Raw genomic sequence first — 19497 nt, 5'->3', positions numbered from 1 at the left:
AGGCGTACTTTGTTCGAGGGGAGGTGTTGGATTATGAAAGTCCCACGTCGAATAATTTAGGGAATGATCATGAGTTTATAATAAGAAAATACTCTCTCCATTGCTACGAGACATTTTGGGGAAGTCTAAAGTAAAGCCATTAGCACTTATGCTCAAAGTGGACAATATCATACCATTGTGGAGAATGATGTTCGGTCGTACTTAGAAGTACCATCTTTTACCTCAAAAAAAACATTTTTTCACCTACTTCCATAAATTTTTTTTATGGTTAAAATTTGCGAGTTTTGGTTAAATTATTTAATGGATGATTTAAGCAAATATTAAAATAATTTTTTTGATAAAACTCCATTTAATTAAAATTTAATTAAGAATATTTTTAGATTATGTTTTTTTTTATTTAAATTAATGGGCGACAAAGATTGAATGGAGAGAAAATTTAATATACCATAAAACTTTAATTGTTTTTTAACTATAATTTTAACCTTAAAAAGAATAAAAGGAAAAGAAATAAAAATAAATAAATAAATAAATAACAGAAAAGGACATATTTGTATTTCTAGGTTCTTCACCATTTCTTACAGTCTCAAGTGGAAAGCTTAAGCCGCCCTTCCGCCTATACTCTGTCGTCCGCCATTCACGAACTCTGTACTCCGGCCGAAGCTTCGCCCTTCCGCCATTGAAGTACGGTCTCAAGAAGCTCTGTCTAATGTCATCAGAAACTGTTTCGCCGGCCATGGAGTCTTTGGTTCTGCAACTCCATGAAATCTCTGCTGTTAAGTTCGGCAACTTCAAGCTCAAGTCCGGTATATACTCTCCTATTTACATTGATCTTCGTGTTATTGTCTCATATCCTTCACTTCTCAGCCAAATCTCCAAAACCCTAATCTCTTCTCTTCCGCCGTCTACCTCCTACGACCTCGTTTGTGGTGTTCCTTACACTGCCCTTCCTATTGCGACTTGCATCTCCGTTAGTGACAATGTTCCGATGGTTATGCGTCGGAAGGAGATTAAGGATTACGGGACGGCGAAAGCTATTGAGGGCCATTATGAAGCGGATCAAATATGTTTGATTATTGAGGATTTGGTGACGAGCGGTGCGTCGGTTTTGGAAACTGCTGCGCCGCTGCGGGCGGCGGGGTTGAAGGTGAGTGATGCGGTTGTGTTGCTTGATAGAGAACAGGGCGGGCGGGAGAATTTGGAGGAGAATGGGATTAAATTGCATTCGATGATTAAGTTGAGTGAGATGGTGAGGATTTTGAAGGAGAAGGGGAAGGTTGGAGAAGAAATGGAAGGGGTGGTCGCAAGATTCTTGGAGGAGAATCGGAAGGTTGCGGTGCCGAAAGTGGAGAAGCCTGTTAGAGTTAAGGCCATTTCCTTTCCGGAAAGAGCGAAGTTGGCGAAGAATCCGATGGGGAAGAGGCTGTTCGAGGTGATGGTCGAGAAGGAAAGCAACTTGTGCGTAGCGGCTGATGTTGGCACCGCCTCGGAGCTGCTTGATATCGCCGAGAAAGTAAGAACATCTAGAATTTCTGAATTTTCTTGGGATTTTCATCAACACTCAGATTAAGAAAAGTAGACGAAATCATTAAGAACAAATGAAAATGAATTGGGTTTTAAAGTAAAAACCAGAGAGTTCTTCGTTTCCTGTTCTTGTAATCCCTTTGGATTCTGTTGCTCTGGCTAACGAAGCTCTTGGTAGAATTTTATGCCTGGGAAGAATTTATAGCTTTTAGAACCGTCCCACCAAAAATCATAGTTGATAATTTCGAACTATCCTTGTTTGTTTATCCTTTGCTTTGTGTCAATCAGGTTGGACCAGAGATCTGCTTACTGAAAACTCATGTGGATATACTGCCAGATTTCACTCCCGACTTCGGTTCCAAACTTCGCTCGGTATATTTCTTCCACGAACTTTGCACTTATTATAGATTTTAGCAATACCTTGGGACATAGGTTAGTTGTTAATGCTTGTTCATGTACGGTAGTATTGATGGTGAGATGCCAAGGATGTTGATAACAAGAATATCATTAACCTTATGAACTTGTTAATTTGGTACCCTGTTTTGACATTACCAGCAGTTCATTACTTCCATATTTTCAATACCATCTTTAGGATATCAGCTGGGTTATAAAAATGCCTCACGGTTACTTTCTTCATATGTTAGAGCCCTTTTTCGGGAAGGTGTAGTGTGAGATCTCACATTGGTTGGAGATGAGAACAAAGCATTCTTTATAAGGGTGCGGAAACCTCTCCCTAATAGACACGTTTTAAAAACCTTGAGGGAGAGCCCAAAGAGGACAATATCTGCTAGCGGTGGGCTTGGGCTATTACACGTGGGCTACGGTTAGGTTTAATGGCTCTTGTATTCTAAGAAAAATCTGCTCCATTTGGTAACAGTTTCATTTTTAACTGGTTCTTAAAATCTACTCTTTTTAGTTTTAAAACTTTTGGCTGAATGGTTTAAGCTGCTTCATATTTGCTTACATTAACTCACTGCAATGCAGATTGCTGAGAAACACAACTTCTTAATCTTTGAAGATCGCAAGTTTGCAGACATTGGAAATACAGTAACAATGCAGTATGAAGGGTAGGCCTCTCAGTTTTCCAAAATAGTTTAGCTGTTTCTTACATTCATTTACTTTTACTTCTCAGCAATATCTTAGGAGGTTGTCCCTGAAATCTCGTGTTTCGAATGCAGGGGTATTTTTCATATATTAGACTGGGCAGATATAATCAATGCTCACATTATCTCTGGTCCTGGAATTGTAGATGGATTGAAATTAAAGGTATACATACAGCAACACTCAAAGGATAGTTTAATCGGGGTTCATAATGGTGTGTTTGCGAGTATTTTCTAGAAGATACTAAAATGTTTCTTTTTTTGATGAAATACTTGTGCTTTCTCCGACCGTATTCATCGAACAAGTATTTTGAACAGCTGCTATTTGCTAAGTGTTCTAGACCAATGATTTCTTCAATAGCAATCTAGTCGTACTTCCATTTCTCAAATTTATTTATCATTCTGGATGGTGTAGGGGTTGCCTCGAGGTCGGGGTCTTTTACTGTTGGCTGAAATGAGCTCAGCTGGAAATCTTGCCACCGGAGATTACACGTCTGCAGCAGTTAAAATTGCAGAAGAACATTCTGACTTCGTAATCGGTTTCATATCGGTTAATCCAGCATCCTGGCCAGGTGCGCCTGGAAATCCAACATTCATTCATGCTACACCCGGAGTCCAAATGGTCAAGGGTGGTGACAATCTTGGACAGCAATACAATACCCCATACTCTGTAAGTTCCATCCAATATTTTCTTCTGCATCTTCTGTTCTTGACATGAACTGCTATCAACTACAGAATTGAACTTGGCTTCATCCTATATATATATATATATATATATATCTTTCTTTACTTCCACTAATTGGTCGTCGATATAGGGAAGTTGTAGAAAGGAAAATTAGAAATGGTTGAAATTCTGATAGTTCTTGTTTGCTCTTTGTTATTTATATGATTTAAGAGAGAGATTATCAAACACGTAATAGAACTTAGGAGAAGTGAATTCAAATTTCATAATGGTTACCCATCTAATATATTGACATCCTAGGTGGTAGTCACACGAGATTAATAGAAGAAAAGCCTGAAATGGCATATCATGAACTGAAATTTGGGAAATTATGTTGTGCAGGTTGTCTATGATAGAGGAAGTGATATCATAATAGTGGGGCGTGGGATAATAAAGGCACCTAATCCCGCCGATGCAGCTCGAGAGTATCGTCTACAAGGATGGGATGCGTATTTGGCTAAGACCACCTAGAACAATTATTCACTTAGCTTTAATAACTTCTCCGGTGCTCGATGAATGTCGGTTCTTTTTTCGACTTTTCCTTTTCGCTCGAGTTGCTTTCCCCTACATGCTTGCAGGATTTGGATTCTGGAGGGCTACTTAAGAGAAGCATTGCTGATTCAGCTTTGAAATAAATTTCAACCTACTTCATGTAAGCTTGTTAAGGAACAATGTGTGTTCTAGTGTAATCCTTTGGTTGATCATGAGAATGAAAGTAATTTGTCAGATTTCTCTGTCTTCAATTTCTATGTTCCAGTTTAGGTAACAATTTGACCTTTGTAATTTAAAATTTGTAATAATTTGATCTCGAAATATTGTTAAGATCCCGTGGAAGTAGGGCCCAAATATGAAGATCCGATTGTTTCTTGATAAAAGTTGATGTTTTATTTTGATAGTCCCATAGAGACTAAAGTAGTCACAACTTGTATTGATTACATCTTAAAGAAAACTAAGACGAGGAAGATGGATCAGAACATGAAAATGTAACAGTCAAAGCCCACCGCTAGTAGATATGGGATCTCACAATCCAATCTCCTTGGAGGCCAGCGTCCTCGCTTCGCTTGCACATGGCTTAATGTCTGGCTCATATATCATTTGCAACCGTTAAAACCTACTACTGGCAAATATAATCCGCTTTGGCTCGTTACATATCGCCCGTAAGAAAAATTTTCAAAATTTCAAACGCTTATAAGGAATGATGATACATAAGAAATGAACATCATATGGAGCAATGGCTAACTGAAATTGTTAACATCCAAGAAGGACAGGTGGAATAGGTTCAAGTTCTACAAGTTCTTTTCTAAACCATGGTTTGACGCAAGAGCAGCAAGGAGTGTTTGCTTCTTAATTTAAAAAGAAACTCATGATTTAGAAAGCCTCATTTACTCTACAAAAAGGCAACCGACTACTGGACAAGAAGATAGGATTTGAACTGAAAGTTTCATCATAAGCTGTTCTCCCAGTCTCCTGTTCTTTCCAAATTCTACCAGTCACCCTAAGCTTCAGTTCCTTACGGTCTCCACCAGAGAAGAAGAGCGCCATGTTACATTGGATAATGAGCCCGTCGAAACTATCCCGAACTTTTCGATGGCTGTCCCTGATGCTTCTGGGCACCCCTTGCCATACTATCTTCCTCCCATTTCCACCCACTTCGAGACTATAGCTGTAGTTCTTTGCATCATCGTCATCGCCCATGAACCGCAAGAATGCTATGTATGCTGGAGCCATTCCAAGCTGGAAAGCTTCGAAATGCAGGCAAAAGTAATGACCAAAGCAACTGAAAACCTGAGTTTTGACATTCCAAATCAGAGTCACCCACAATCAAGAAGAATTCAAAGCTAATATAAGATATGGGTTTGCAGAATGATAGCAAAATGAGGATTCTAGAGTTCTAAACTAACAAAATCTCTTCCACTCGAGGTAGTACTCCGAGATCGGTAAACAAATCGAAATCATTATAGTCTACAGGAATACATTATCTTATGTAGCAAAACCAAATTAAGCATTTCTTCTGCTCAGTTTCTGGAATATCCAAAATTGCACAGCCGTCCATCAAAGGACATCCCAATTCCATGAACAGAAGAACTCCAAAGAAGTGCATGGTTTCATGCCAAAATCAAATCACTAAAATTTAAGCATCTAACATGATTCTAATCTCAAAATGTGCATAAGAAATGCCAAGGAGATTCGCCGACCCAAGAGGGGAAGAAACAGTGTAAGCATTCCAAGAATGGAAACAATAAGTCTATGAGAAAAATTACCGTTAGCATCCATGTTGCGTTTTCGACTTCTTGAGGGTTTGATTTTACGTATCGATGGTTGAATGTGCTTCCACTGTGCATGTCTACTTTATGATCATCTTTGAGATGGGCCACCAAATAGGGTATATCACCAACGACCAAACATTCTGATCCAGCGTATGGACAACTATAAGGTCTATAAACACATTGGGATTCATGTTTGACCTTGCTGTAATAAGGATATATGCCAATGCAACCATAGCTCTGATATTTACATGGAAGTTCTAGTGATGCAGCCACCTTCTCCAATGCAAGGCATCGAATATTGCCAAGTTCGTGCCTGCACGTAGGGCACCGATTGTGCACCCTAGGCTTGCAATCCGAACACAGTGTGTGACCATTCGAACACTACAGTAACAAAAAACACCATTAAAGAAAATGCTGGCACCCACACTTAGCACACCCCCTTTAACTGTAATTCTTCCTTTTTTTTTTTTAGGTAAACACAAACCTCCCCAATTATGGTAACAACTCAAGCCCACCATTAGCAGCCTCAAGGTTTTTAAAACGTGCCTGTTACGGAGAGGTTTCCACACCCATATAAAGAATGCTTCATTTCCCCTCTCTAACCAATGTGGGATCTTCCAAATCCATCCCTTCGGGGCCCAGCATCCTCGCTGACACTCGTTCCCCTCTCCAATCGATGTGGGATCTCACAATACAGCAAGGACGCTGAGCCCCGAAGGGGGGTGGATTGTAAGATCTCACATTGGTTGGAGAAACAAAGCATTCTTTATATGGGTGTGGAAACCTCTCCCTATCAGAGCCGTTTAAAAACATTGAGGGGAAACCCAGAAGAGAAAGTCCAAAGAGGACAATTTCCGCTAGCGGTGGGCTTGGGCCGTTGCAATCATAGAATCTAACAACTACATCAACACCAAACCTCACCTGGGCATCATCATGCTAAAGTAACCACATAACACAAAGATGAACTAAATTTCATAACTAAACCTGATGTATTGGAGGGTACATTGCATTCAAACACACTGGGCATTCCAAAAGCTGGCGAACGCTGCCGGAAACAGCAACATTAGGTTTAAGTTCATTTTGAGTTGGACCATCCACAGCTTCCCTGATGTCCATCATATCTTGATTTTGTGGAGGATCAATAACCTCTGCTTTGCTCCGCACATCATCAAAACAAGGATTTCCAGATGCCATCCTTAAGAAGACAGTGTTATGCTGCCTGAATATATGCACAACAACAAGTGGTTTCAGAATCTATCTCCTCTTCAAAAAATCAAAAGATAATATGCAAAACAAACAGACTCTGGATCAAGAGTGTTTTATTAATGGAAACCACAAATTTGCATATCATGAAACGAGACAAGAGACGACGATAAGCACATGTATTCCCTTCCCCTGAAGAACCCTAAAATTCAAAGAAAACTCACCACGGATCAAAGATTTAAACAGCCGAGGAACATTAACACAAACTTCACATTCCATCAAATCTTTCCCCAAGTGAAAACGATCAAAATCAGAAAAGTGGATCAAAATTAACACGACGAGAAACGAAAGGAAAGAGATCCAATCATACCTAGAATCGCAACGAAAGAGTGATTAAAAAGCACGGAAACCCTTGAAATGAGTAAGGTTCTGGTGGGTGTGAAAATTGAAACTCAACTACCGCATCAGAGAAATACTCACACCGAAAAGTTCGTAGCTCAAAGACCAAATTTCAAAATGAAGCCGTTGTTCGACAGAGAACCAGAGGATTACAGAGAGAAATTTCTGGAGAAAGTACAAAAAGTAAAAGTATGATAAGACTGTGGACCTTGTCCCATCCATACTCTTCTTCCATATTTTGAAATTTCAAGAACAAGTTAGTAATAAGTGTCCGACTTTTTTCGCCAACACAACAAAATTCCAACTTGATTCTTTTGTTCCACTTTGTCTTACATGAAATAGACACATTTTTGTGTTATAAGTCATATACGGACGGCTCGAATAGGAGCCGAAGTGTGAACAGGCAGAAATATCTCCTCGTTTCTGACCCTGTTTGGCTCACATAGAGAAATAGCCCTGTTTAGCTCACATAGAGAAATATCTCCCTGTTTCCGACCCTCTTTAGCTCACATAGAAAAGTATCTCCCCGTCCCCGGCCCTATTCAGCTCACAAAGAGAAATATCTCCCTATTCCCGACTCTGTTTAGCTTACACAGAGAAATATCTCCCTGTTCCCAATCTTGTTTAGCTCACATAGAGAAATATCTCCCTGTTCCCGACCCTATTTAGCTCACACAGAGAAATATCTCCCTGTTCCCGGTCTTGTTTAGTTCACATAGAGAAATATCTCCCCGTTTTCTACCCTATTTAGCTCACACATAGAGAAATATCTCCCCGTTCTCGGCCATGTTTAGCTCACATAGAGAAATATCTCCTCGTTCTCGGTCCTGTTTAGCTCACAGCGAGAAATATCTCCCTGTTCCCGGCCTTGTTTAGCTCACAGCGAGAAATATCTCCCCATTTCTGATCTTATTTAGCTCACATAGAGAAATATCTCCCTGTTCTCGGCCCTGTTTAGCTCACAAAGAGAAATATCTCCATGTTCCCGACCCTGTTTAGCTCACAGAGAGAAATATCTCCCTATTCCTGACCCTGTTTAGAAAAACGTTAAAATTACATTAACATGTTTAAAAGCTTAGTTAATATAGTTTATTGATTAACATTTGAGTAAGCAAATCGTGACAATTGCATTATATATTCTGTCTCATATATGTCAAATATTTTTCGATTGTGGTAACGATTAGAAGATTATTGGATGATCTTCCTTGATTAACCTATCACCCGTGATGGAGTCCACTTCCATACTTCCCTATCGAGTAGGAAGTATATGCATTTTACAGTCCCATACGTATATTATATGGGTGCGATAAAGATAGTCTCCACATAGAATTCACAAACACGAGGGTCACTTCTTTTAGGTCACTTTCTCATTATAGGACTATTAGGGCCAAACCGATTACCTTCATAATCAATCTATCTCAGAGGACCGACTCCATGATGTATAATAACATACTAGAGTTGAAAATGAGACGACAAACACTAAAACTTGAATGCAGCCGTCCGAGTTGCCTTGAATTTGACAACATCTTGACCTTGATAACGAGTTTCAAGGGGTTAGCAGATTAGTAGGAGTCCCGTTAGGGCCAGGTGTTGAACAACAAAAAGTTTATCAGCCGACCACTTGAAATAGGTTTAAGAACACGTAGGGATCCATGTCTCGACAAGCTCGAAAAGTAGAGCGTTTAGAATCAACTGATGAGAATATGATTACGTGAGTCTATCCTTAAATAAATAAATAAAAAGCTAATTTGAAAATGAAATATGTAACCCTTAAAATAATGTTAAATTGAGAAGTATCCAAACTAAAAAGGTAATTGAAGAAATGGACCATTTTTGGGGGCAAATAATAATAATAATAAAATTAAGGGGTTAAATCATAAATATTAAGAAAAATGGGGTCGAATCTAGTGCCCCGAAAATCCATTGCAGTCCAGTTTGCAGTTTCAGCCCAAAATAGGAGAAGAAGAGAAAGCTGAAGAACTTCGCAGCTTCGACTTCCAGTTCCACAACGAAGCCCGAATTCCATTACTGCAGCTTTCACCAGAGCTTCCTTTCAATCTCTTTCTCTCTATAATCGGCGAAAATCCTCTTCTTTTTCGTTTTCGTTCTTCCATATTCGCTGTAAGTATTACGCGTTACCAATTTTTTTCTTCGTTATGTATGTTCTCTATCTTCAGCCTTTTTGTTTTTCTCTGTTTAGGATTATGCCAGACGTGCAAGCTCTTGTGAATGATTTCGTTATCAAGCTTAAGAAGCGGTTAGTTCTTTGGGATTGTTGATATTTCTAGGAATTGAGTTGTGGTATTATGTTTGTTTGTTTGGATTGGAGGTTCATTTTGTGATGATGTTATGACAGTAAAATTGAGGGCTCTTTGGCCACCGCGAAGCATACAGCTGAATTGCTTCGTTCTGTCATTTCCCAGCAGCGAATACCCTACACGAATCAGGCGGCTGCTTTGATTGATGCTGTGAAAGCTGTTGGAGAGCAGCTGATTGCTGCGAATCCTGTTGGTAGAGATATTGAATTATTGATCTTGTTTGGTTTGATTTAATGTTTAACGTCGGTTTGGCTGGTTGGAATTTTACCCTTTACAAAATTCAATTTATTTCCATGGCTGGTGGTTCTTTATTCTGGCTGAAAATAAATTGTTAATCACCTCTCAATTATTATTATTTGGCTTGTCCATGTTTACCTTTTCTTTGTATGCCCTGCAACTTTAGTTTTCTGGAATCTACTGATTTACTAGCTTTTCATTGGCAATATGTCAATGTACAACTGCAGAGCTTGCTGTGGGTAATATTGTGAGGCGTGTTCTGCACATTATTAGGGAGGAGGATCTCTCTCTCACCACAGCTTCAATTGCTGGGTTGAATTTAGCAGCAGTTAGTGATGATGAAGATGACAATGAAAAAGATGATCGTCCAGTCCTCTCAGCCGCTGCTGTTGCAGCTGCTGCAAGAAGCACTTTGCGGCCGCCTTCCTTGCAAACTCTTCTTGAGGATGTTCCTAACCAAGCATCTGTTCATCAAACTTCTTCATCTGGTGGTGATTCAGAAGGAAAGAGCAAATGTGAGCTTCCTTTATTTATGATGATTAGCTTTCATTTGCGTGCTTATTTAGCGATGTTTGTGATGTGCTTGAAGGAATTTAATTGTGACATCTAAAATATTTTCTGATTTATCTGATTAAAATTGATCACTGGGTAATCTATATATATTACTATGTTGCAATATTATCTCTTGTTTTATATATATAGATAAATTTTATTTGTTGATTGTTAGCTCGGACATGTAATTGTAATGGCATATATGGTTTTCTATTTCTTTTCTTTCAAGGTTTTGAAGTTGTTGGGAAATGTTTGTTTGGTTTTGGATTTCTTTGACTGACCATGGTTATTAGACAAAGTCTTAAAAAATGTGTAATTTGCTTCTTCAACTGCGCATTGATATTGTATATTTTGAGTGTTAAAAAAAATCATTGTTGTGAGTTGAAATTTATAATTATATTTTTATAATAATATCATTTGAATGTTTTGCCTCTTACCTCATGGAATAACCTGGGATTTGAGGCCCTTTTTGGTTGTGATGTCTTTATGTGAATATTTGGAGTTCCGGCTGCATAGATGTAAAGGAAGACTGTGATTGATGGGGATAAATTTATTTTTTAAGATAATTACTTGGATAGTGAGATTAAGAAACAGGTTCCATTTTTAGCCTCTTCAGGGAACTGATGACAAGGCATAAGGGAATCATTAGCACCCATGGTTTCACCGGAAATGATTCTCCCTCATCATTTTTTATTGCCCTCTCTCTCTTAATTGTTGTTGGAAGTAGGGTCCTTGATAATGTTAAATGCTTTCTGCTTCTCTTGAACAAAAATCAGCTTATAAATGTGCATGTGTGCGTTTCAACTTTTTCTTATTTATATTTTATTTGTGTGCTCGTTAGTTGAATGAGTAGTGACTTTCTTTTCATTTTATTATTAATTGTTCTTTTCCTATTTGGAACGTAAGTTTTGTTTTTCTAACAAGTTCTTATTGACAGCTGCGGATAAAAGTTCAAGGAGTCGGAAACTCAAGCATGATGTAATTGAAGCTGTTAATGAACTTATTCAGGATATTGCAACTTGTCATGAACAGATTGCTGAGCAAGCAGTGGAACACATTCATCAAAAGTATTTCTCACATTGAGCTAATCCTAATAAGCTAACCCTTTTTATTGTTTCCTTGAGATCATATTGATCTGGGATATCCTGTTTATGGCTTACTGAAACAGTATATGGTTATTGACTTTGGGAAGTAGACTTAGTGTATATTATTTTATTGTACTTAAGAGGTCCTTAACCATATGGTGTTATTTGTTTTCTTCATGTGCTCTATTTCTCATTGGAGGTAAACTACTTGTGGCTTGATGGTGGGAGAAGCAACCTATCAGAAAAAATTCTTTTATCTTCCATCTCTAAGGATAAGTTCCTCAATCTTTCAAGATTAATATAGAATTATTGGGTCTAGATGTGAACATGAACAAATACAGTTATATTGTATTAATTGTGAAACTATTTGAGTTCAAGAGCTGGCTTCTATTGTAGGTGCAGTTTTGACTCATGGTCTGTGCCTGAATTTAGTCTCCCTCTAAATGGTAACCCAATTTATATCCAGTTTTGGATCACTGAAATAGTTCAAAACAAGTTGTTAATCAGGAAAAGGTATACTCTCTCTTAAAGTGGTGGGGTAACCCTAATCCAAGCTTCCAAGTCAAATCTTTCTACCTATCCCCACCTTTTTGTGCCCAAACTGGCCCTCGTCATTGTAAAATCTATGAGATATTTAACTGGGCAGACCACAACAAGGAAGGAGGTTCCCATCTTGGTTAGCTGGTACAAGTTCAAGTAACCCATATTTTTGAGTGGCCTTTATCTTGGAAACCTTTAAACTTGACTAACATCAGGTGATTTTCTAAGCTCTATGGAGGAAACTGGTGGCTGCTAAATGTAGAGCCTCCAAAAGTGATTGGTTGACTAATCAAATGGCTATCAAATTCTCCCAAGTCTCTTGGAAAGGAGTCGAAAGGTGGCATACAGGTGCACCGGCCATTTAGGTTAGAAACACACTTGGTATTCCAGGCTTCCCAACTCAAGGCTTGGAATCATGCTGCCAAAGCACTTACCAGCTGATCTGAATCCTAAGCTTGAACTCTCACTCACATGGCTTGGAGGTTTTGATTTAGTGGGCTGGACAGCAACTTGAGGAAGTTACATCAGAAGCCTTTAATCTCATCAGTAATCTGTCCCTGCTTTATACCTTGAGGGCAAGGTGAAAGATCGGTTGGTGGCAGTCTGGAAGGGAATGATAGAACTTCAGGCCATGGATGAATATCATGTATGTTAGGAGGGATGCGGAATAAGTAAGCAGGGTGTTTAATGCATGCAAGGTGTGTGAATGAGGATTAGGGTTGTATGGTGTAAAAATGTTAGAGGTTGTGGATCAAGGGAAATATATAATAGGAAGGGCGATAATGTGTTAGGCGTTCAGGGGGTTTTTTTTTTCTTTTTTCTTTTTTCTTTTTAATCTTCTTCAGATGTCCTTCATCCTTTCTTTTTATTATTAAATTGGCTTTACTCATTGTTCTACTGCATAAGTTTGTATTTGATTTACTTGCATCATTTTCTGTTTCTGGCTTCAATCTGAAATATGCAATTGGAACTTAGAATTTCCTTTTCAAGAATTTACCTCAATATCCTCACATATATTGAATGCCAAACATTTGCAGCGAGGTAATATTAACTCTGGGGAGTTCCAGAACAGTATTGGAATTTCTTTGTGCTGCCAAGGAGAAGAAAAGGTCCTTCCGGGTGTTTGTTGCTGAGGGTGCTCCAAGGTCTGGGCTAATAACTTAAGCTAGCTTTATGCTTTGGTACAAGTTCATATTACACTTCGATTTTGTAGGTTCACTCTACCACTTATTTCTTCTGAATGTTGACAGATATCAGGGTCATCTTCTTGCTAAGGAGTTGGTTACAAGAGGTTTACAGACCACACTTATTACTGATTCTGCAGTTTTTGCCATGATCTCTCGGGTGAATATGGTACGTGGTAGCCATAGTGTCTATACATATAAATGCGTTTTATTGCAATCCATGCATAAAGTAGGATGGACATGACAACTTATGAGATAGCTTCATCTTCAAATCTGTTCCACAAGGTAATAGTTGGCGCTCATGCTGTCATGGCAAATGGTGGTGTCATAGCACCTGTTGGATTGAATATGTTGGCCCTTGCAGCTAAAAGGCATGCTGTTCCTTTTGTTGTACTAGCTGGAAGTCACAAGGTGATGTTATGAATTAGTCTATTCTCAAATTTGTATTTTGGTTAAAATTTAACAATCGACCATTTCGTATTTCACCATCAAATTATTTCTTCATCAAAAGCTAAAGAATTGATGGTGTCAATTTTTTCTGGTTTGCAAACCATGATAGACAAACCTGTTACATTTTAGCTCCCTCTTAATCTTTTCTCTTGAAGTAGTTTGATTCCTTATTTGGGAACTTTTAACCACTTAGAAACAGAAGGGCAAATGGAGAGAGTAGACATAATCAATTAATTATAACATCCATGCTTGGTGCATTAGAGCTTGTGGTTATGACCTTTAACTTCTATGAAGGTGGGCTAGGGCTTTGAGTAACATGCTTGTATCTTCACTGGGGGGTTGAATGCACTGCATAACTACCTAGTCTGTCTATAGGAATGATGGTGGATAAACGCAGGCGGCATATACCATGTCTGATAGAATACAGACATCAGTAGATAGAAACGAGTAACAATCAAGAATAGGTAAAATTTCCATGTTCAACTTTTTAAACATGGATAGGGGAAAGCAATATTAGAAAATTTTATTCCTAGAAATGAAATGACACCATCCATGCTCATGTTATCATAATTTGTGGAAGAACCCATTCATTTGGTTAGACAATAAAAGGAACAAAAGTATAATTGATTGCCTTATAGTCATGCAAATTTACTTATGTTATAATTCTACCAAAAACTGATCTGCCATAGCTTAATTTCTTAAGACATTATATCCACCTGCCATAGCTTAATTTCTTAAGACATTATATCCACCTCTGCTGAGGTTTGAGTTCCCACCTCGACCTTAGTTTGATTTGAAAAAGAAAATCTCTACCCGCATTGGCTTAGTCATCTCAAGAGAGAAAATAAGATGGAACGAGATTCCTCCTCTTGATTTGCTGTTGTACCAATCCTACTGGAAGAAAAGAGGCCATGCTGACTGTTGGAGCGTGTTATTTCCTTCCCTCTTGATTTTCCTTTTGTAGTCTCCTTCGGACAGGAGAGATTGTCTCCCTCCTTTTTTAGTTTCTTCTCGACGTTCATTTTTTAATTCTTTTGGTTTCTCCTTGCATCATCATGTTAATGAAACTCTGTTTCTAATTTATAAAATGTAGAGAATATCGATTACTATAAATCTTGTTCAGACCTCAAAGTTTAGGAGAAAAACACCCCTCGAATTAGTAACATAACGAGAAAGTGTAGATGAAGAAACACTTTAGTTGAAGACCAAGAAGTCATTAACCCGCATTTACTACAAACCTTCCTCATTTTCCTTAATAAAATCAAAAGATTGCTCCGGATACTGTTCTAAGCTGGCATGTTGCCTTCATTGTTTCATTTATTTATTTATTTCTCTAAATATGTGTTACTTATTTGACAGTTATGCCCTTTGTATCCTCACAATCCTGAAGTTCTACTCAATGAACTGAGATCCCCATCAGAGCTACTGGACTTCGGTGAATTTTCAGATTGTATGGACTTCGGAACTAACACTGGTTCTCCTCTTCTTCACGTAGTTAACCCTACATTTGACTATGTGCCGCCAGCACTCGTTAGTTTATTTATTACTGACACGTAAGTCCAGCACTTTTTGTTAAGCAGTTCCCTTTTTTTTCTTTTTGTGCTGCATTTCATTCATTTACCTCCCAACTCCTAGATAAAAGGGAGTGCTGTGGGAATATTGATTTTATGTGTTCTTCGTTCTGCTTTTCTATTGTACTTTTGGATTTCGATTTCTGGGTTTCATTGGATTTTTTTTTCTTAGTGCAAAAAAAAAAAAAAAGGAATGTGGTTATCTTGATCGTGATTTTATCTGTTTATTACTCATTATTTACTCTTGTAACTTTGACAGAGGCGGCCATAACTCATCATACATGTATCGGCTTATTTCTGATTATTATTCAGCTGATGATTTGGTAATTAAACGAAGGCTTTCTACAGGGAGCTGATTGTTGCTGCCTTCTTATTCGTCAAATATTTGGTAAGGCCGCAAGGGTTTTTATTTTTATTACCCCCTTTATATATCTACTTTCCCATAATTGTATTATATTCATGTCAAATGGTAGAAAACTGATCAAATCAAGTAAAAGACCCAGTACACTCTTAACAGCAAGCGCCTTTCTCTGTTATACCAGAAGAAGAAAATAATTCAAGATCCTATTTTAATGTAAAGTTGCCAACAATAAGGCCATGATTGCATATTGGAAATAGGAACCGGAGAATTGGGCTCGTTTTCTCTTATTTGTATTCTCAATGTTAACTTTAGATCATAAACAAATCTTAATTTGTTGGGGTTGGACCCATTTCTGTAACAGAGGGTTGGACCCATTTTTGTAACATCCCAAGCCATCGCTAGCCGATATTGTTCTTTTTAGGCTTTCCCTTTCCGGATTCTCCTCAAGATTTTTAAAACACGTCTGCTAGGGAGAGGTTTCCACACCCTTATAAGAAATGGTTCATTCCCCTCTTCAACCGACGTGGGATCTCACAGTATCAGGAATCACTCTCAGTTATTAGTCCATGGAGAGGGGAATACCATATTTATTTTTTACACCATGTTTCTTTTTCATTTCTCATTTTCTCCACTTCTGTTCTACCAATTTGACATTGATTTCATTTCATGTGTGCACACGAAGTCTTTTCTGAGCAGTGCATGAAGCCTTATTTAAGCATGCCTTATCATAATCCAAGCACACTTGCTTTGGAAGTGCTCTTATTGTTGTGAACTGCATCTTGACTTTGCAGTTGGCATATTGGATATAGTGTGACCTTTTCATTAACATTAATGTCATTTCAATGGCGAACCGTTTCAGGATTGCAGTTAGCAACATGAGCAAGTTAATGAAAAGAATCACAAATTCTAGCATCTCGACCATGTAGAACCGTCATCCTCGCTTCAACAAAAGGGAAAGAAAAGGAACAGAAAAGGTTCAAATTTGGCTGAACGAAAAGCCTAAAGGTTTTGGCCATTTTGTGTTTATTGCGAGTTTTCTGGCTGGGCTGAAGGGTGTTGTGTTGGTGTGGAAACAAATGGAAATTGGTGGCGTTCTTTTTGTTGTTGTTTACTTTGCTGCCAAAGCCCAAACATTGTGTTCTGCAGATCATTGCTAGAATCAATGAACTACAGAAAAATCAAGATATTTTTAGCATTTTGCACAAGAAACTTTGGCGATTTGAGATACTTTTTCTTTTTTCTTGTTTGTATCCCAAGCATTCTTTCATGTTGAGAATTCTGAATTCTAGACAGGCAAGGCCAATATGATAGGCCCATAGTTAAAAATGCATATTCTTGACATACCAGCTGTTTCTTTTAAGCTCTTGGAATTTGTATCTTTGCCTTCAGTTCTTCAGGTTTGTTTTGTTGGGGTTATAATGCTATTTTGGTCATGTACTTTCTATAAATTTTGTTTTTTTTTTTAAATTAATTTATTTAATTTTTGTGACACCAATAAATTGTATAACCAATTGATATGAAATCCAAATAAGAACACTTCTGCCCTAGGATGCCTCCTCAATGCCAAGTTCTAACACTCCAAATCAATTCAATTTGATTCCTTAGAGAATAAATACACAACCAGCTTAAAAGAAATAATAAAATATGAATTATATTTAGTTCATTAAAGCTCCATCTTTTCTTATTTTAGTTTATGTTAAACTTAATTTGATGCGAAAAGATATTATTCAAGCGAGTTAGCATAAATTGAAAAAGATAAAAAAGTTATCGTAAATTAAAAATTATCAAAAGATAAGATTTGTTAGAAGATCGAACACATTAATCCAACTCATTTAAAAATTGTCATATGAACATATTATGTTGTTCTTTTTGTTCGCTAACGTTAATTTAACTTAGAAGTCATTTTCAACCACTTCTCGAATCTCGAGAATGCCTGTGAAAAGGACGCAAAATGTGGTCGAATACTAGAGGGTTTTCAATGCATATATTCCCCACCATCTAAAAGAATGTTATCTATATCTTGAAGGGGGGCCATGGAATTTCATACCGAACAAAATGAATGAATTATATATCTCCATAGACAATTTATAATTCCTCAACTTTTACCTTTTTTTAGCTTTACGAAGTCCTCTTTATTCTTCAATCACGTAGCAAAATCAATCACTTAACCTGTAGAATCACGACTAAAGAGAATATGACTCAGAGAACCACACAAAATATTTTAATATCCATCACCAAATCATACATCCATTAATGTCGAAACTAGCTTACGACACCTCAACTAATCTCACTAAACAAACATCTAATTGAACATGTGAAAATATAATCCAGTCAGAGCCACAAAAACTAGCCCTTCTTACAAAAGACTAATGGAAAAGGATCTCCTCGGCCATTGAACAAACGTCTCCCCAACTAAGAAACTTGAAAATCGAAATCTTCGAAGATATAGCAAAAACACAATTCAAAATAGGAGGCCAAGATTCTCAATCAAACCATACAGAAACACAATCCAAGACATTAATCCTTCTGTGAAGGAGATGCTACACAAAAAAGTCACTTTCTTGGAAACTTTAACCTCTCGTGACTTAACTCACAAGGAACTACATGAAAAACCTTCTTAAATCTCCTCTCCCAGGTTAGAAGGTCAACGATGAAAACCTCCTCAGCCAAGGATAGAAGGTTAACTATGTTTGTCGCTTTCCTATCGGTCAACAAATGACTGAACCCAGGATCAAGAGACAGATCAGCTGATAACAAGAAAAAAATGGAGGCTCCTACTATTAATACATAGAACAAAGTACCTCCTACAAGAATGAACAAACCAAGAAAACAATGTTTAGTAATTAAACTACCAACTTAGAAAATATACAGGATGTTTTGCTTAGTACTTTTGAGCGTTTGAGCTAGTTTATGCAAGACAAACGTTTAATCTTACACTATTTAGTTGTTCTTTTTGTTACAAAATGTTTTTTAAGATAATAAAAACCTTAATCCCATCAAGAAAGTGAAGCTTTTTATTTATCTAATTAATAGCATATTGAATAAATGCATAGATGAATTTTTGTTCAAATGGATTAACCAATGTGCTTTGAGCACAGTTATTTTAGTATGTGAGAAGGTGAATTTTATTCTAAAAATAAAATGAAATGAAATGAAAGTTTGATAAAATGACATAGAATTGAATTTTATTCTCTTAATAATAGTTTGAGTAATCCTTTATTTTATAAAGAGAACACTCCCATAAATTTGGTCTTTCTAGACAACGATCTCCCCAGAGTTTCAATAAGTTAATTTATTTAAGCCAACAGCACACCATAAGTCAATTTAAGGATGAATAAATCAACATTCATACCATTCCATGAATTAACACCCCGAGCCTCCAACACTGACGCCCTTTTCCTTTTCTCTTCTTGAGGCAAATGTTTCTGCGACGAGCAACGGGAAAGCGATTGTGGCGTCACAATGTACCTGGTTTTCCCAAAGAAGAAATCGATTAGAATCATAAATTTGTTACGTAAAAGCAAAGGGAGACTAAAAAATAGAAAAAGCATCGAAGGTCACTAATGCAAGAACTGGAAGCCAAGCGAAATTCTAGTTAATGAGATCCGGAAACTTAGAGTGTAAAATGGTAATGAAAATGGATGATTGAGGCAGACCTTGACAGTCTTGGCTGAATCTCGAATTTTGCCCCAAGAGACAGCCTCATCAGGGCGGGCTCCGGAGTCACTTCCATCAAATTCTTGGGCTGTATTGATGAAGACAGCATAGTCTGCACCATTGCGCATCATATTGGCATTGCAAATATGATGCTTGGGGAGACCCCCACCAAGAATTATCATTCCAGTCTTCCTTGGACTTGCATGGACAGCTTCACCATTCATTGACCTAATATCTGTCCAAATAACCAAACTCATCTTCATTTTCATTGTTTAACCTTGTAATATAAGCCCAGCAGCACCACCGCCAAGAACAAAAGGGAAGGGAGGGG

At 37.7% G+C, this 19497-nt stretch overlaps 4 protein-coding genes across 9 annotated transcripts in view; 2 read left to right on the top strand and 2 right to left on the bottom strand.

Moving 5' to 3' along the window:
- Positions 1–561: 561 nt before the first annotated feature.
- Positions 562–4082, top strand: LOC111460919 (uridine 5'-monophosphate synthase-like). The gene is made up of 6 exons (XM_023104290.1): positions 562–1510; positions 1810–1893; positions 2506–2588; positions 2700–2787; positions 3037–3291; positions 3685–4082. Exons 1-6 carry the CDS (start codon positions 707–709, stop codon positions 3811–3813), a joined length of 1443 nt encoding a protein of 480 aa, XP_022960058.1. The 5' UTR covers positions 562–706; the 3' UTR covers positions 3814–4082.
- A 484-nt stretch (positions 4083–4566) lies between these two features.
- On the bottom strand, positions 4567–7455 carry LOC111460927 (E3 ubiquitin-protein ligase DIS1-like). Of its 2 annotated transcripts, XM_023104312.1 has the most exons (5): positions 7183–7455; positions 7037–7096; positions 6594–6828; positions 5604–5990; positions 4567–5127 (listed from the first exon to the last, which is right to left on the bottom strand). In XM_023104312.1, the coding sequence occupies exons 3-5, from the start codon at positions 6801–6803 to the stop codon at positions 4711–4713; spliced, it is 1014 nt and encodes a 337-aa protein (XP_022960080.1). In that variant the 5' UTR covers positions 6804–6828; positions 7037–7096; positions 7183–7455; the 3' UTR covers positions 4567–4710. The 2 variants fall into 2 exon arrangements, with proteins under 2 accessions (XP_022960080.1, XP_022960071.1); XM_023104303.1 differs by lacking the exon at positions 7037–7096 and having other exon boundaries at positions 7183–7454.
- A 1670-nt stretch (positions 7456–9125) lies between these two features.
- Positions 9126–16901, top strand: LOC111431025 (translation initiation factor eIF-2B subunit beta-like). The gene is made up of 11 exons (XM_023067518.1): positions 9126–9332; positions 9412–9468; positions 9568–9722; positions 9994–10281; positions 11256–11385; positions 12981–13088; positions 13194–13296; positions 13413–13538; positions 14937–15130; positions 15408–15536; positions 16369–16901. Exons 2-10 carry the CDS (start codon positions 9416–9418, stop codon positions 15502–15504), a joined length of 1254 nt encoding a protein of 417 aa, XP_022923286.1. The 5' UTR covers positions 9126–9332; positions 9412–9415; the 3' UTR covers positions 15505–15536; positions 16369–16901.
- Positions 16902–17726: 825 nt separating this feature from the next.
- LOC111431036 (deoxyhypusine synthase) overlaps positions 17727–19497 on the bottom strand; it is a 7548-nt gene continuing 5777 nt past the window's right edge. For 2 of the 5 annotated variants that reach the window (XM_023067530.1, XM_023067564.1), the window contains 2 exons: positions 19166–19401; positions 18707–18977 (listed from right to left, as the gene is read on the bottom strand). In XM_023067530.1, the coding sequence (XP_022923298.1) occupies positions 18873–18977; positions 19166–19401 (341 nt within the window). In that variant the 3' untranslated portion in view covers positions 18707–18872. Of the gene's footprint in view, positions 18314–18706; positions 18978–19165; positions 19402–19497 lie in introns of those variants that run through there. The other 3 variants (XM_023067539.1, XM_023067547.1, XM_023067555.1) reach the window with 3 other exon arrangements.

The sequence above is a fragment of the Cucurbita moschata genome, unplaced genomic scaffold, assembly GCF_002738365.1.
Source record: "Cucurbita moschata cultivar Rifu unplaced genomic scaffold, Cmos_1.0 Cmo_Scf00002, whole genome shotgun sequence".
Classification (NCBI taxonomy): Eukaryota; Viridiplantae; Streptophyta; class Magnoliopsida; order Cucurbitales; family Cucurbitaceae; genus Cucurbita; species Cucurbita moschata.
The sequence above is the reverse complement of the archived record's forward strand: the minus strand, read 5'-3'. Positions and strand labels throughout refer to the sequence as shown.